The sequence below is a fragment of the Mauremys reevesii genome, linkage group 4 (genome assembly GCF_016161935.1).
Source record: "Mauremys reevesii isolate NIE-2019 linkage group 4, ASM1616193v1, whole genome shotgun sequence".
Classification (NCBI taxonomy): domain Eukaryota; kingdom Metazoa; phylum Chordata; order Testudines; family Geoemydidae; genus Mauremys; species Mauremys reevesii.
The window spans coordinates 24,723,914-24,742,037 of NC_052626.1; the positions used below are offsets into that span (position 1 = coordinate 24,723,914).

The window sequence follows — 18,124 nt, forward strand, 5'->3', positions numbered from 1 at the left end:
TAAGAATGCAATAGCAAGTTACAGAGGAATTACCCCTATTTTATAAACAGGGAAGCTTTGGCATCAAAAGGTTGTGGTTTGCCTAATATCTCAGTAGGGCAGTGGTCAGTTTGGGAATAGAGCTCAACCAGGACTCGTGATTCTCAACCCCATTGTCTGACAACTAGACCATGGTAGCTCTGCAAGAGTTAAGTTTTTGAGTTGATCATACTGAATGTGTTATTCCCTATTCTAATTTGAAATGTGTTACCAGACATGACAGACTGCATTTAACAGTGATTTTTCATAAATTGAATTTTAACTTTATAAATGCAAAAAAAAAAAAAAAAAAAACCCAGCCCACCCCAAAACCTTCTAATGCAAATTAAAGTCAAGAAATGCGAAAGGTAAGGTTCCTACAGCAATATTCACTTGATCATCAACCTATTTTCTGTTGTGTGTTTATAATAAAAAATCAAATGGAAAAAAAAAGTCCTTAAAAATCAGTTTTAATTTAATTTGGGACTACAAACCATATTATTCACTAATCATAACTGTAAGGATATCTCATGACATTACTACTGGATAGAGTTTAATTTGCTTGAATGCATTAACTGTGCATTTCCATACTTTAACAAGTTTGGATGTATTTGAAGGTTAACCTTTATTCTGAATTTCCTGGTGATTGTTTTCAGATAATTGAAATATTCTTCTAATATGTTTTACCCTAAATCACTGATCTGTACTCAACTTGAATTCTATATTAATTTAGTTTTTATTTGGGAATATACTATTACAATGTTTTATTCGAGTTTAGTATAAATAACCCGTTCTTTTTATGGTGGTCATCACTGTACCTTTTACCATTCAGTAGGTATTTTACTTGTCATTCATTTTACAACTACAAGAATAGATACAGACTAATGCATAAAAACCTCAGATTGTTAAAAGTAGCGTAGGCATTTAAACATCACCTCCTGACAACAGGCATATCGAAGATTAAACTGATACTGTTTGAGTGACTTCATCATGTATTTGGATCAGGATGAACTTGAATTATGTTTCTTCCCTCTCTGACTGCTGTTGTTTTCTGGTGTTATGTTCCATTGTCTAGTATTATGTAATAGATACCCCGCCTTATATCCTACCACAATGCATATATACAATAGCAGAGTTAAAGCTATTCACTGAGTTTCTTGACTTCTGCTCATTTAAACTTGTGTGGTCTAGTAGCCCAACGGATGCTTGGGTGGATTGAGAATGGGGGAATCAGAGTTTGAATATTTTACATTGTGTACTTTTTCATTGAAAAATACAGAACCTTTTAACCATAATATTGCACAAATTTATTATATGCATGTAATATTATGGATAAATAAGTATTGTGTGCATCCAAAATATTGTTTGTTTGAAGGCGCTTCATAGTTATTTTACAGATGGTTTTCTATCTCTGTAAAAAGTACAGAAAAATAGCAAAAAAGGCTGGAAATGGCTTACGTGAGCATTTTGAACTTGTTTTCAAGAGTAAACGATCATAAGAATAAATGTGCAAGTTAGCACATATCTGAAATATATACATTCTACACTAGTGTTGTGTAGATCAGTTGATCAGAGATATTGAACTAAAATAACCCTGTTTTTTAGAACATTTTCATTTTGATCATCTTGGGATTGGATTAGGCAGGAAATAGATACCAGGTGGAGGCAAGAAGTGTGACCAAGCTAATTGCTGGCTCCCCAATAGCCAATGTCTAGTGCCTATGAAGGCTAAAATGGCCAGTTTCCAGAGGTAAATGAGACCTAGGGTTTTGCTGGTGTACCCTGTAACAGAAGGTGAGACCTGAAGTCTTCACAAACCGAGGATCCCCTTTGGTACCCTCTTACCCACCGGGGGAGGGTGAGAGGATTCAGAAGAGAGCTGAATCCTAAGGCTAGCCTGAGGAGGATCTAGCCTAAGTTGCCTGTTATATGTTGCGGAGCCCTGTAACTCTGCATTGGACCCAATTAAATGCCTGGTATTAAGAAATGATAGGGAAGTGGCTGGGCAGACATACTGCATCCCTACCCTCTGTAAAGTTGGAACCTTCCACTTAAATCCATCCCTTGGTCTGCCCGCATTCACTTGTGTGTCCTGAGCAATGCAGTTATCATCAACACTTAGCATTGGAATGTCTTTACTCTCAGCTCATTTAAAGGAAAAGACAAATTTCATTCATATTCTTTCACAGACTAGTTTGATTTGCCATTTCTAAGTGGCTGGTAAACAAATGTGGCAATGTTTAGGTTGACTAAAATTGGATATGACTGTAGAATATTACTGAGTTACTTTTAACAAAGACCAGTTCTTATCCAGCCTCTTCAAAGGATAGCTGTGGGATAGTTAGGAGTTTTTCATTTACATGTGGTTTATATTGACCCTCTGTGGCCTGTTAGATCCTCTCATTTCTGTGTTTTTATAAATTTTGCATATAGGTTTGTCTGTTATTTTTGATGGAAAAAGAGAAGACTATTTTCCTGAACTAATGAAATGGGCCACTGAAAATGGAGCATCCACAGAGGGTTTCGAATTAGCAAATTTTGAAGAAGAGGGCTTTGGTTTGAAAGCAACAAGAGAGATAAAGGTGAATTTATGAACATTTGAACAGATTAGAAAATCATGTCTGTAAATGTATTGAAAATGTGACAGCAGGACATTGAAACCATTCTTTTCTCTCTCTCTCCAATGTAGAGTTCACTTCACTGAAACTACTGTTATAAATATATTATAAACTACATATGAGAAAATTTACAAGAGACATTTAATATTGTTCTTTAACATTGGGCAGTTGTTTGATGGGTTGCGTAAAAGTGTTAATTATGAAGCCTTAGTTGGGTTATTTATTCTGCCCGAACCATTTAGTTAACCATCCCTTGTGTCTTTATGCCTCATTCTACATACTCCCTTCTGCTACTCCCTGCCTACCCCAGGGTACCAGGTTTTCACATTTTTTTTCAAATTCCTTCCTAAAATATACATTTTTAATCACATTAGTTTGCCAAACCAAGTATTAATATTTATTTGAAGGTGAATTTAAATAAACACTGATTTGTTTTTAATCCATCTTTTGATCACCTTATACAGTATGTATCAAAATTGTATTTTTCTCATTCTTAGTTTGCAAGCCCATTGGGGTAAAGGTTATCTCTCCTGTATGCTTCCCAACTGTAAAATTGGGATAATAATTCTCTATTATCTTGCAGTGGAGACAGTTGTTAATGTGCATGAAGACACTCAGATACTATGCTGAAAAAATGCCATAGCAAGGACACTGGGGAAATGAATATTTCCATATTCGTTACCGGATTTAGATGGTGTATAGTTAATAAAGCAAGGGCAACTAATTGAATGATGAGGACAATATATTGAACAGCTTCTTCCATCCCATGCACTAAAAGAGACAAGGGTCTTGTGATCACATACTATTTTTCACGTAATTAGAGACTGCATCATAACACATACACATGAGGGGGAAGAATTAAGGTGGTGCAGTCATCTTAACTTTGGGTACTTCCTAAGTATTGAGCACTTGACTTTGTAACCTAGATAAATTCATTTTAACATGATATTGTTAAGGTAATATTTATACATGATGTTTTAAATCAAGTAGTGGCTCGATCTATGTTAAGTCATAATGTAATATCATAATGTAAGAAGTTCTCATGGCATTTCCGTTTACTTGTTAGTGGATGGGTGAGGAGTCCTGATGCAAAATAACTTTAGGATTTAAAAAAGACAGGAAAACCTTTTAAGTTTCTTAATTTTCTTACATGTATATTTGAGATATTTTTAGAGAAACAGGTTTTTTGTTATATTTCATGTGAAACAGTAATACATTTCTAAACTTTCTTGGGTTTTGTGTTTTGTTTTTTTGTTTCCCCCCCTCTAGGCAGAAGAGTTGTTTCTTTGGGTTCCTAGAAAGTTGCTGATGACAGTTGAATCAGCTAAAAATTCAGTGTTAGGTAAGAGCAGTTTTTGAGCTTCCTTATAAATATGTGCAATGGGAAGAGTTTCTTTGATACAGCATTACAATTGACATGGGAATGGAATAGCAGTCTAAACATCAGGTTTTCATTATCTAGAATCTTGAAGTATCAATGACCAGAATTTAATTTCCCTCTTCCATTCCTTACTCTGCCGCCCTCTCCTCTTTTCCCATCTCCCCCCTTGCCCCATGCACCAGGTATCTGCCTGGCTGCCATTCTCACCTCAGAGGGTGGATGCATTTCAGTGGCGATGGAATTTTGGATGTGTTTCGGTAGTTTCCAGTGCGTGTGGAGATGAAATGTGCTATAAATGTAGATAGTGAGCTGCTTATGTTTTGATATCTTAATTTGGTTTAATCATTTTTTAACCGTACAAAAATGTATCCTAATGTCATAAAGATACCACATAGCTGTATGACAGGCACTCAAGATAACCATCTCCTATCTCAGGCAGTGCTGTACACTGGTGACCCCAGACACTTTTATTTGGTACAATACGCATGCAGTTTTTAATTATTTTAAAATAAATTTAGTATAACTATTTTCAAGGCAATTAGTTCAGCCATTTACTAATCTTTATGGTTAATTCAGGGTCCTTGTATTCTCAAGACCGAATTCTCCAGGCAATGGGCAATATCACACTGGCATTCCATCTTCTTTGTGAACGAGCCAATCCTAACTCTTTCTGGCTGCCATACATCCAAACTCTCCCCAGTGAATATGATACCCCTCTATATTTTGAAGAAGATGAAGTGCAGTATCTTCAGTCAACTCAGGCCATACATGATGTCTTCAGCCAATATAAAAATACAGCTAGACAGTATGCCTATTTCTACAAAGTCATTCAGGTAAGCTGCCTAAGTTTAATGTATGGAATATATTGCACTTACAGACTTTTGAGAGAAAAGGGGTAAAACAATGATAAAACATTTATTGCTGTTAGAAAAACTGAAAATATGAGTCATTACATATAACTTCTCCCTTATGTTTGTCTGCTGCTGAGATGTCATATTTTAATAGGTTTGTTAAAATGTAACAGAATGTACAGGAAACAAAGTGAAACAATCATTTTAATTAAAGTAGGAGAAACTTAATTCTATAACAGTCTTTCATTTATATCAAATATGCACTGCTCCGTAATAGGTTTTCTTCAGTGTAATAAATATAGCTTTTTAAAAAAAAATACAACTGTGTCCATCCAGTAGCAAAATGGAAATGTGGAGATATGATACAAAAGTTTTTGTATACATTTCTCATCAAATTTTTGATGTAATCCTTTAAATGAGTTTGTCACAAAGTAGCGAAATATTACTTTGGCATATAGTCATAATCAATATTGGGAGTGGATGGGGCTGTGTCATTGGATATCAAGTGCTTCCTTGGCAGTCATCAAAGCTGCTTATGGCATTATTCACATATGAGGAGCACGTGAGACTCCTGGGTTTCCAACAGGAGATTGTAGACAAAGAGCATCTGTTTGGAAGTAGGAGAGGTTGAAAGACAGTGATAAAACTAAGGAATAGTCTGGTCTTTCAAATGGTTTCTATTAACTACTTTCTTTCAATTAACAAAGGTTAAAAAATTCTGCTCGTGGCTTTCTTGTTCAAAGAGGTTAGCTAGGTTTATTCCCATCAGAATGTCAACTTGCCAACTGCTGTTAGTGCTTAATACACTTAGAGACAATTTTTGAAAACGCAGTTCTTTGACAGATAATGGATGGTCATCAAAGGAAACGATACTCCTTTGGAGCTGAGTAGTATCATGGGAGCAGTGTTCTAGCAGAGAATGGTGAGCTCTTGCCTCCTGCCCTTGTTTTGGGACAAAACTCATAGAAGGGTAGTGAAATCAACTCGGTGCACTACCAAATCTCCCTCTGCGCTACTCATAGCTGGCAATCCACTGCTGCACCTCCAGCTATGCACGTCTGTCTGGGGGTGGGTTGGGGGTGAGTGCCGTGGAAGGGAGCATATAATGCCACTTCAGTCATGCTAAATAGTATCTTATCTTGCTCAAGTAGTTCTAATGATTGTTAAAGGAATTACTATCACAGTATGAATATGATTAGTGCTTGGTGGCATGTAGAGTACAGGCACTACGCATGTATCTATACACAGCAGTGAAAGGCTCTGGCAGTGGAGAGGCAGGAAGGAAAAGCTCATGTCAGGGAGTTGCAAAAGCCTTTCCCTGATGCCTTCCCCTCTGCTGAAGCCTTCACTGTGGTGGAGAAAGCAGGACACTACGCTCCTAAAAATAACAGTGTAGACATGGGAGGCACTATTGGGGCATATAGAGAGCTGTGTAGGGTGCATACCCTGGGGGTTCAGGCAGGTAGGGCACTCTTCTCGCCTAAGCCACATCTCATAGTCTACACTGCTATTTTACATGTGATAGCTGGCATGTGCTCTCTGTACTCTACATGCCACATTAAGTGCAGGCCTAGCCTAATTCCCTGATCCTGCAAATACCTGCGTGTGCTTAATTTTACTGCTATTACTTAGTCACATTGATTTAATTGGATTGACTTTTGGGTTTACTCATAGTAGTAAAGCTAGGCATGTGCATAAGTGTTTGCCGTGATCAGGGCCTTGGTTATTAAAATAAACCTAAGGCTAGAGCTAAAGCATGGTTTGCTGAGAAAAGTGACTAAACATAATGGACTTGTCTGCACATAATATGTTCTAGAATTTCTTTGCAATGACTGGCCAATATGTGATAAGTATGATGTTGTATAAGAATCTATGTAGAATACAGTGTTATAATGTAAAGTATAAATAGAACAGTGGGTAGCGTGTGTCTAAGTTGCAAGTGATTGCTTAAATGTTTTGGCAAGGAAAAGAACATCTGAAGAATTTTTTATAATATTTCAGGGAGTTCTCTCTTTTGTAGCTGTTTGATAAACGTTAACTGATTGATATGATTAGCTTTGTGTTTCTTGTGATCTAAGTCAACTTGTGTAAAGGGGAGAGGATGTGGAAACTAGTTCAAGTCATTTGAACTTTAGATGAATGTGAATGTCCAGAATTGGCTCTCTAGTTCTGACAGTCCTTGCTGTACCACATTATGTTCCCAGGTACCTGGAACCTTGCTTCTCATTGATGATCATTATGGTTGCATGGCACCCAAACTGGAATATTAAATCTGTTCAAGTGTGACCCTTACAGAATGTCTAACTCAATTCATTTTTTTTTAATCTCCCCCCTCACCCACCCCCAAGGAAAACTAGCTGAGATCTTTTATGTGGAACTTCATCTTGCAACAAGCTTGTGTTGCTAAAAATAAAAATCCCTGACTTCTAATTTAGTGATGTGCGCGCACAGCAGCCATGAGTATGATCAAAAACCAGACAAGCAGCAAACAATCTCAGTTTAGACTTGTCTGTTGTTTTGATCAGGTGTGTATTGAATTTTAAGATCTTTTATATTTCTTCAGTATTTAAAAATTGCCATGAAAATAGTTTTGTAATTAATAAACTGGTTTGTGTTAGGCATTTGCAAACCATGTTGTAAATTGTGCTAGGATAGAAAAATGCCAGAAAAATTCTTCTTTGGGAGAAGAAACTGGTGTGGCTTTCCAGGCAGAATATCTACTCTAAATCAGTAATTGGTTTTAGAACAGCATTAATCGGGGAATCGCCTGTGCATGATCACATAGACTTCAGTATTCTGCATAGTAATATATTTGTATTGATATAAAGATTGCTGCGGTACTACTTTGATTCAGAAGTGTGGATTTACCTAATAATTCCAACTTTGTGGTGGTGATCAGCCGCTCAGCCTGATTCTGATTGGTTTGGGATGTGTTAATATTTTAGATCAGGGTCGGCAACATTTCAGAAGTGGTATGCCGAGTCTTCATTTATTCGCTTTAATTTAAGGTTTCGTGTGCCAGTAATACATTTTAATGTTTTTTAGAAGGTCTCTCTCTCTATAAGTCTATATATTATATAACTAAACTATTGTTATATTGTAAAATAAACACGGTGTTAAAAATGTTTAAAAGCTTCATTTAAAATTAAATTAAAATGTTGATCTTACGCCGCCAGCCTGCTGCTGGTCTGGGGTTCTGTTCACCTAGGCTGGCAGCGGGCTGAGCGGGGCTTGCGGCCAGGACCCTGGCTGGCAAGGGTCCGGCAGCCAGACTCCCAGACCGGCAGTGGGCTGTGTGGGGCTGGCAGCCGAGACCCCACACCAGCAGTGGGCTGAGCGACTCAGCCCACTGCTGCTCAGGGGTTCTATCCTCCGGCTCCTGCCAGCTGGGATTCCGGCTACCGGACCCGCTCAGCCCGCTGCTAGTCTGGGGTCCCGGCCCTGCCCACATACAGTGGGTACCTACCTTCTCCCTGGTTCTGGCCCATTCTCTTCCTCTCTCTGCACTGAGCTCAGGGCTGGGGATGAAGGGTCTGGCCAGGAGCTAGAATGAGGGAGGGGGCTCTGGGTTGGGTGTGGGGCACTTACCTGGGCAGCTCCCATTTGGTGCGAGGGGTGCAGGTGGGAATGTGGGGGTGGTGGTGCAGGAGCTCCCGTTCTGTGCTCAGGGTGGGGATAATGTGGGGCGGTGCAAGAGTCAGAATGTGGGGGTGTATGGGATGTGGGGGAGCTGTGTATATGGGAGGGATGCAAGAGTCAGGGCAGAGGGCTGGGATGTGTGTGTGTGGGGCGGGGTCAGGGCAGAGGGCTGGGGGTGTGGGCTGGGGTTGGCGGGTGCTCACGGCAGGGGGCTGGAAGGGATATGCCCCTATTCCACCCCCCCCCCTTCCCCAAGGCCCTGCCTCCACTTCTTTTTTGCCTCCAGAGAGAGCAGCGAGCATGCTGACTCTGCTCCTTCCCGACTCCCTCCCTCGCAAGGGCCATCAGCTGATCGGCCGGCAGGGAAAGGGGGGACCGAGAGGCGGAGGAGGGGCAGAAACCCAGCACACTTCGGGAAGAATCAGGGGAGCCGACCAAACCCTCTGCCCCCATGGGGCGGGAGGGGCGGAGGGCAGAGAAGAGTGGGCTGAGCCGAGCTGGGCAGGATTTTTAATGGCACGACTCTGAGTCAACATTAAATCAATACTCCTTAAACAGGGTGTTTACTAATGGGAGTGGTGTATTTTTTGAATTAGTTGTTTAAAAACCAAGGTCCTGGGCACTTGTGATCATTAAAGATCCCCATGGCCCTTTTTGCAAATACACAAATGTCCTGGCCAGATTCTCTTTACCTGAAACTCCTCTGTGGCATGCTTTCCTTCCTGTTTTAAACTTTTGTATAATGCAGCTGAATTATTAAACAGCTGCCGTTTCACCATAAGGTAGACTGCATTTCAGTGGTAGATGAAGTGATCCCTTTATGCATATATAATTTATATATTAGTTTGTAGCACTTTGGCTTCCTTCGGAAAGAAAAGTGATATATAAATATATGGGGCCAGATTCACTGGTATGTTCCAGTTGCTTTGTGCCACTCCAGCAACACCAGGCAGCCATAAACCCATTGTAACTGACAAGTTAAGCTGGATTTACAGCCGTTTTGCATCACTGGGGTAATACATAGCAGCCATATCACAATAGTGGATCTGGCCCAGTGTATTTATTAACTGGCATTCAGCAATAATGCACTAGTGAGATTTTCAACTTGTTTGGCACTAGGGTTCCAAGAGAATATTCTAGATTCTCATTATCAATGTCTTGGATGAAGACTTATGAGTAACTGGTATGGATTTTGTTCTTTGAAAAGAGCTCTAGGTTAATTCTAGTCTTTAGTATATGTTAGGGCTGTCAAGTGACTAAAAAAAATTAATCACGATGAATCATGTGATTGATCGCACTTAATAATAGAATACCATTTATTTAAATATTTTTGGATGTTTTCTACATTTTCAAATATATTGATTTCAATTATGACACAATACAAAGTGTACAATACTCACTTTATATTTATTTTTTATTACAAGTACTTGCACTGTAAAAAAAACAATTTTTTTTCAATTCACTTAATACAAGTACTGTAGTGCAATCCCTTTATCATGAAAGTTGAACTTACAAATGTAAAATTATATTAAAAAAAAAACTGCGTTCAGAAATAGAACAATGTAAAGCTTTAGAGCCTGCAAGTCCACTCAGTCCTACTTCTTGTTCAGCCAATCGCTCAGACAAACTAGTTTGTTTACAATTGCAGGAGATAATGCTGCCCACTTCTTGTTTGCAATGTCACCTGAAAATGAGAACAGGTGTTCTCATGGCACTGTTGTAGCTGGCATCACAAGATATTTACATGCCAGATACAGTAAAGATTCATATGTCCCTTCATGCTTCAACCACCATTCCAGGGGACATGCGTCCATGCTGATGATGGGTTCTGCTTAATAACAATCCAAAGCAGTGCAGACCGATGGATGTTCATTTTCATTATCTGAGTTGTGCCACCAGCAGAAGGTTGATTTTCTGTTTTGGTGGTTCTGGTTCTGTAGTTTCCTCATCGGAGTGTTGCTCTTTTAAGACTTTTGAAAGCATGTTCTACGCCTAGTCCCTCTCAGATTTTGGAAGGCACTTCAGATTCTTAAACCGTGGGTCAAGTGCTGTAGCTATCTTTAGAAATCTCACATTGGTACCTTCTTTGCATTTTGTCAAATCTGCAGTGAAAGTGTTCTTAAAATGAACAAAGTGCTGGGCCATCATCCGAGACTGCTGTAACATGAAATATATGGCAGAATGTGGGTAAAACAGAGCAGGGGACATACAATTCTCCCCCAAGGAGTTCAGTCACAAATTTAATTAACGCATTATTTTTTTAAATGAGTGTCATCAGCATGGAAGCATCTCCTCTGGAATAGTGGCTGAAGCATGAAGGGGCATGTGAATGTTTAGCATATCTGGCACGAAAATACTTTGCAATGCCAGCTACAAAAGTGACATGCAAATGCCTGTTCTCACTTTCTGGTGACGTTATAAATAAGAAGAGGGCAGCAGTATCTCCTGTAAATGTAAACAAACTTGTTTGTCTTAATGATTGGTTGAACAAGAAGTAGAACTGAGTGTACTTGCAGGGTCTGAAGTTTTACATTGTTCTGTTTTTGAGTGCAATTATGTAACAAAAAAAATCTACATTTGTAAATTGCACTTTCACAACACAGATTGCACTACAGTACTTGTATGAGGTGAACTGAAAAACACTATTTCTTTTCTGTTTATCTTTTATAGTGCAAATGTTTGTAATCAAAAATAATATACACTTTGATTTCAGTTACAACACAGAATACAATATATATAAAAATGTAGAAATCATCCAAAATATTTAATAAATTTCAATTGGTATTCTGTTTAACAGTGCGATTAAAACTGCAATTAATCACGATTAATTTTTTTGAGTTAATCGCATGAGTTAACTGCGATTAATCGATAGCCCTAGTATATGTAATAGCAAAAATATTCAAATAAACATTATCTACTGATTATAGAAAAGAAACACATACCTGGGGTTCAAAATTGTTTCCAAAGCACAGAACAAGCATGATTTGATGTTCAGTTTATGGGAAAATGAGACCTAGGCCAGGTCTATAGTAGAAACTTTTATATAGTAATGTATAGTAAAATTTGCTTTTGCTGGTATAACTTTTTTTCACTTGGGGTACTGGTATAAGCTATACCAGCAAAAGCACGTTTTTGTTTGTATAACCTTCATCTACACTAAGAGGGTGGGTTTTTTTTTTTGCCGCTATAGCTGTATCAGCAAATCCTTTCTAGCATAAACTCAGCCTAGGTGACTCACCTAAGATCACACAGGTTTCAGAGTAGCAGCCGTGTTAGTCTGTATCCGCAAAAAGAACAGGAGTACTTGTGGCACCTTAGAGACTAACATTTATTTCAGCATAAGCTTTCGTGGGCTACAGCTCACTTCTTCGGATGCATAGGATACATCACTTCTATGCATCCAAAGAAGTGAGCTGTAGCCCACGAAAGCTTATGCTGAAATAAATTTGTTAGTCTCTAAGGTGCCACAAGTACTCCTGTTTTTTTCCCTAAGATCACACAGTGAATCATTGCCAGATCTGGGTTTGGAATTTAGGAATTTTTGATTCCCAGGTTTTAATCATTCCATTTGCCATTGATGCATTGGACTACAATGGCTGTACGCTATCAAATAGTAATAGTAATTTTTGTTTGCATTGAGGTTTGTGATAGTTCCCATTATGCAATGGTTTTGATTGGAGATAGACCAGCTCTAAAAAAAGAAGTAAGGGAATGCAGGGTGGTGGGAAACTTTAAGAGGAAGCAATGGGAACTTGGGGGTAGTGAGTAGAGTAGCGAGTGAAGATGGGGTGGTGGAAAACTCGAGCTTTCCATGGGAGCAGGGGCTGCACCCCACAAAGTCCATCCTATCCTGGCCTTACCCCTACTTGTGCTGGGCTCTGTTGTTCAAGCAGTCCTGCACCCTGGCTCCTGACACTGCCATCTCTCTGTCCACGACCAAAACAAAAAATGCTTTCTCATAAATCAGAAAAACCAATAGCAATGTTGGTATAATTTTAGACACACACACATAAATCACTTTTTGGGAAGAAGTCTAGCATTGAAAGTATTGATCCAAATGGTGAATGATTTTGGAAATTATAAGCCTGTGGAAATGGGACTGGGAGTAGGGCCAGAAATGAATTAATAATAAAAGCGGTCTTGCTTCCTAACCATAAAGGGTGCTACTCTATGTTGAGGGTAAGTTGCATGCTTTTCAAAGGGGAATACAATATTTGATTTCATGCACCACTTATTTCCTTTAGTACTTCCCATGTTTTTAGTGTAGAAATTTGTATTAAAGCTGGCCAGTGTGACCAGGATTTAGACATTCAGGCTAATCTTTTTGAATTTGATACTTGCCCCTAACAATACGAACCAGTCTTCCAACTTCCTCCACACTCTTGCTAGCTACTCCACCACAGAAAGCAGAACTTGTGGCATCTTAAAATAGAAGGTGTTTTGATGATGGCTGCAAACATTAGAAGGAAGGATGAGACTATTGAGTGAAGCAAAAAGATTTTAACCCCTTCATTCTGGATTGGTTTTAGCTTGCACAATGTGCCTCTTTAGTGACTCTTGGGAATTTAGTGGGTTAGTGGAGCAGTCACTTAGATACTTGGTTTACTTTACCAATAAGGTTGATAGTGATTCAAACAGATTTGCTTTTCATGTGCATGCAGATTTAAATGTTGTTTGACTGGTGGTTGTCAGCTTTGTTTCACTAGCTTCTCCATAAATGGGGTATTCTCATAAGAGTATATTTCTAAACCCTTCCCAAAGTGATTAGTCTTGGATACACATGAAGAACAGGCAGACTTCTGCATTTAACAGCTGTTACAAGCTAAACTGTAGTCTGGTTTGATAAGCAAAAACAGGTGTGAGGTTGAGCAGACAAAAATAAACCCTTGAGCATGTTAGCCAGGACCTATAAACCAAACTGACACCTTTTAAAATGTGTGTAATTTGATAACTAAAAAATAGTTAAGGGGAAAAAATTCTTGCAGATGGACTTGAAAGGTATATTTGGGCCCTGGAATGCTACTTATAAAGAGCAGGAAATTTTGAGATCAGTAGCCTAATATCTAAGTAGCTTTTCTTTTAAGCGGTAGTTTGTTCCAAAGAGAACTTTTGTACATAGGGTTTTCTTCTTTCCTGGATATGTGTAACTTCTATTAACATTTATGGGCATTGTATGTGCACTGAAGGGTGAACAGAGTCCAAATGTTCGTGGTTTAATGTTGGGTTTTTTTTTCTGCACTGAAATGTGGTATAATAAGCACAAGAGGGAGCCATATAGTTTAGTCATTCACTATGAGATTCTTTGTTTATAAATATACTTTGTGGCTTTTTGAAGGAATATTCATTGGATTTCCTGTAAGATTTTTTTCCTCCCAGCTGCATCTGGCTGCATGTTTGTAGTTAACTACAGGGCGGTTTCTGCATAGATCAGTGCAAGGCATCAAGAGTGCTCTATGGCAGGTGGAAATGCTGGAACGCTACTTTAATTCTTTCTCATACCAAAGGGCCAGTGGCTGTAGATTACAGCATTTTCTCCCCAAGAATGATGAAGGCTGTTGTTCTTCTATTGGCTGCCCCATTATAAGACAACTATTTAATTTGTAGTTGTAATTAATTTTTAAAATCATGTTAAAAGAAAATTAATATGTAAAATGATTAACAACATTAATTATGATTAATTGTACTGTTAATAATAGAATACCATTTGAAATTTATTATAAGTATTTGTGGATGTTTTTCTACATTTTCAAATATATTGATTTCAGTTACAACACAGAGTACGAAGTGTACAGTGCTCACTTTATATTTTTTGTTATAAATATTTGCACTGGAAAAAATAGCATTTTTCAGTTCACCTCATACAAGTACTGTAGTGCGATCTCTTTATCATGAAAGTGCAACTTACAAATGTAGATTTTTTTTTTGTTACATAACCGCTCAAAAACAAAACTGTGTAAAACTTCAGAGCCTACAAGTCCACTCAGTTCTCCTTCTTGTTCAGCCATTCGCTAAGACAAACAAGTTTGTTTACATTTACGGAAGATAATGCTGCCGGCTTCTTATTTACAATGTCACCTGAAAGTGAGAACAGGTGTTCGCGTGGCACTTTTTTAGTCAGCTTTGCAGGGTATTTACGTTCCTCATATGCTAAACATTTGTATACCCTTTCATGCTTCGGCCACCATTCCAGAGGACATGCTTCCATGCTGATGATGGGTTTTGCTTGATAACAATCCAAAGCAGTGCGGACTGACACACGTTCATTTTCGTCATCTGAGTCAGATGCCACCAGCTGAAGGTTGATTCTCTTTTTGGTGGTTTGGGTTCTGTCGTTTCTGCGTTGTAGTGTTGCTCTTTCAAGACTTCTGACAGCATGTTCCATATCTCGTCCCTCTCAGGTTTTGGAAGGCACTTGAGATTCTTAAACCTGGGGTCGAGTGCTGCAGCTATCTTTTAGAAAGCTCACATTGGTACCTTCTATGCATTTTTGTCAAATCTGCAGTTAGTGTTCTTAAATACAACAAATTGTGCTGGGTCATCATCTGAGACTGCTATAGCATGAAATATATGGCAGAATGCTGGTAAAACACAGAGCACATTTTTTAAAGAAAGTCATCAGCATGGAAGCATGTCCTCTGGAATGGTGGCTGAAGCATGAAGGGGCATACAAATGTTTGGCATATCTGGCACGTAAATACCTTCCACAACTGGCTACAAACGTGCCACATGAACACCAGTTCTCACTTTCAGGTGACATTGTAAATAAGAAGCCGGCAGCATTATCTTCCGTAAATGTAAACAAACTTGTTTGTCTTAGCAAATGGACTTGTAGACTCTAAAGTTTTACATTGTTTTGTTTTTGAGTGCAATTATATAGCAAAAAAAATCTACATTTGTAAGTTGCACTTTCACGATAAAGAGATCGCACTACAGTACTTTTGAGGCAAATTGAAAAATACTATTTTAACTTTTTTACAGTGCAAATATTTGTAATAAAAAAAATATCAAGTGAGCACTGTACACTTTGTATTCTGTGGTGTAACTGAAATAAATATATTTGAAATGTAGAAAAATATCCACAAATATTTATAATAAATTCCAATTGATATTCTATTATTGTTTTACAGTGCGATTAAAACTGTGATTAATCATGATTAATTTTTTTGAGTTAATCACGAGTTAATTGCGATTGACAGCCCTAAAAATTAACATTTGTTAAATTATAGAAACTGCAGTGCAATAAAAGATTCTAATTGCCGCATCTGAATAAAGAGAGAATCTGTACTATTTTTTGTACTTCATGAAACAGCTGCCTTCCCTAGAAAATATTAATGTCCTTTGAAACCTTCTCTTCGGAAGGTGAGGTTCCCAACCCCTTTTCTGGCTGAGAATGCAGATGAACATCTTATTTCTACAGCTAGCAGATATTGTTGCTTTTTTTTGGTCACTGTTTTACACTTTGTAGGAGCAGCTGGCTCTATCCCAAGATGTTGCCTCTGCTTGATGTGGGACTGAGAGCCTCATTTGAGATTGGGAGATCATTGTGTACTTAAGTGTACATTTCCACATAAACCTTTTGACTTCATTGTGCAGATTTAATATTTTTCTTGATGGGATGCTCAAAGGATGTATTTTTCAAGCACTGCAAAATTGTTCAGGGGACTTATCTTTGTTAAAATTAATTTAACTAAATTACAAAATGGATTATCTTCTACTTTCAGACTTGGTGATATTCAGAGGCTGGTATGTGTTGCAAAGGAAAGCAAAGTTTAATTCCTTGTACAGACATTTGGATGGGAGTTGGAGAGGAAAGAAAGGCGAGTTCTTAGTTTAAAAAAGAAAAAGAAAATTAATATTTAATCTGTAGCATAAGGCAGAAACGAGGGATATCTCAAAATAAGTGTAACACGTGTAGTACATAATGCTGTGTCAGAAATTTTTTCTGTTGGTGAAAAATAGGAAAAGTTCCCTTTTGGCTTTCCACTATAGCATTTTGGTTGTGGTTGTGATCCATTGAATTAACAGTGGACCCTCGTGGCATACCTGCTATATGGGACATCAGTGAGGCACTCTATTGAACAAGAGTGAAGTTAAACCATGCCACCTTAGAGGAATTTAAAAGTAAAAATGAAGATCACTTTGTGAGGAAATTTTCACTGCAGTTGCATTTGCTGTACCTGTTATGTGGATATAAACCATTTTAAACTCCAAATCTATCAGTTTCTGAATTTTTCATGAACACTAAACTTACAAATATTTAATTGATTTTTCAGAACATGTAGAAACTGTTCTTGGTAGCAGTTGTTTCAGCTGCTGGGCCACAGCCTTTTGTTTGGGAAAGATTTGCTGATCATTCTGAGCTTTGAACTGTACATGATGGAACACTATATGCACATAAAGAAAGTAATGTGTGATGAGACAGTTACAGGTTTTCATTAATTTTTCTCTTAATGAAATCACTGTTCTCTTCCATGAGAGTTCAGTTAGGGGGAAAGGAGCCTGCATTTTATATTGCTTTTTTCTGCTAAAGAGAGGAATGACTTGTGGATGTCAAAGGGTATGTCTACACTACGGGATTATTCCGATTTTACAGAAACCGGTTTTTTAAAACAGATTGTATAAAGTCGAGTGCACGCGGCCATACTAAGCACAGTATATCGGCGGTGTGCGTCCATGTACCGAGGCTAACGTCAATTTCTGGAGTATTGCACTGTGGGTAGCTATCCCGTAGCTATCCCATAGTTCCCACAGTCTCCTCCACCCATTGGAATTCTGGGTTGAGATCTCAATGCAAAAACAGTGTTGTGGGTGATTCTAGGTAAATGTCGTCACGCAATCCTTCGTCCGTGAAAGCAACGGCAGACAATCATTTCGCGCCCTTTTTTCCTGGATTGCCCTGGCAGACGCCATAGCATGGCAACCATGGAGTCCGTTTAGCCTTTCGTCACTGTCACCGTATGTGTACTGGATGCTGCTGACAGACGTGGTACTGCAGTGCTACACAGCAGCATTCATTTGCCTTTGCAAGGTAGCAGAGACGGTTACCAGCTATAGCACCATCTGCAATTGGAAATTGGCGATGAGATGACAGTTATCAGTCATTTTGCACCGTTTGCGATTGGAAATTGGCGATGACGGTTATCAGTCCTTTTGTACTGTCTGCTGCTGTCATGGGTGCTCCTGGCTGGCCTCGCTGAGGTCGGCTGGGGGTGCATGGACAAAAATGGGAATGACTCTCCAGGTCATTCCCTTCTTTATGTTTTGTCTAAAAATAGTCAGTCCTGCCTAGAATATGGGGTAAGTGTACTAGAGAACCAGAGAGCACAGTCGCTCCGGGTCAGAGCCCCAGAGATCCCAGAGAAATGATGAGCTGCATGCCATTCTAGGGGGTGCCCCTGCAACAACCCCACCCGTTGCTTCCCTCTTCCCCCAACCCTCCTGGGCTACTGTGGCAGTGTCCCCCCATTTGTGTGATGAAGTAATAAAGAATGCAGGAATAAGAATCACTGACTTTTTAGTGAGATAAAATGAAGGGGAGGCAGCCTCCCGCTGCTATGATAGTCCAGGCAGTATAGAATCTTCATTAGACATGAAAGTCGGGGGGCTGATGGAGCTCA

At 38.8% G+C, this 18,124-nt stretch overlaps 1 protein-coding gene across 4 annotated transcripts in view; it reads left to right on the forward strand.

The window, feature by feature from the left end:
• The window catches only part of SETD3 (SET domain containing 3, actin histidine methyltransferase), a 73,835-nt gene that overhangs the window by 24,906 nt on the left and 30,805 nt on the right, over nucleotides 1–18,124 (forward strand). For all 4 annotated transcript variants that reach the window (XM_039537909.1, XM_039537911.1, XM_039537912.1 and 1 more), the window contains exons 4-6: nucleotides 2,452–2,600; nucleotides 3,906–3,978; nucleotides 4,594–4,850. In XM_039537909.1, the coding sequence (XP_039393843.1) occupies nucleotides 2,452–2,600; nucleotides 3,906–3,978; nucleotides 4,594–4,850 (479 nt within the window). The remainder of the gene's footprint in view (nucleotides 1–2,451; nucleotides 2,601–3,905; nucleotides 3,979–4,593; nucleotides 4,851–18,124) is intronic.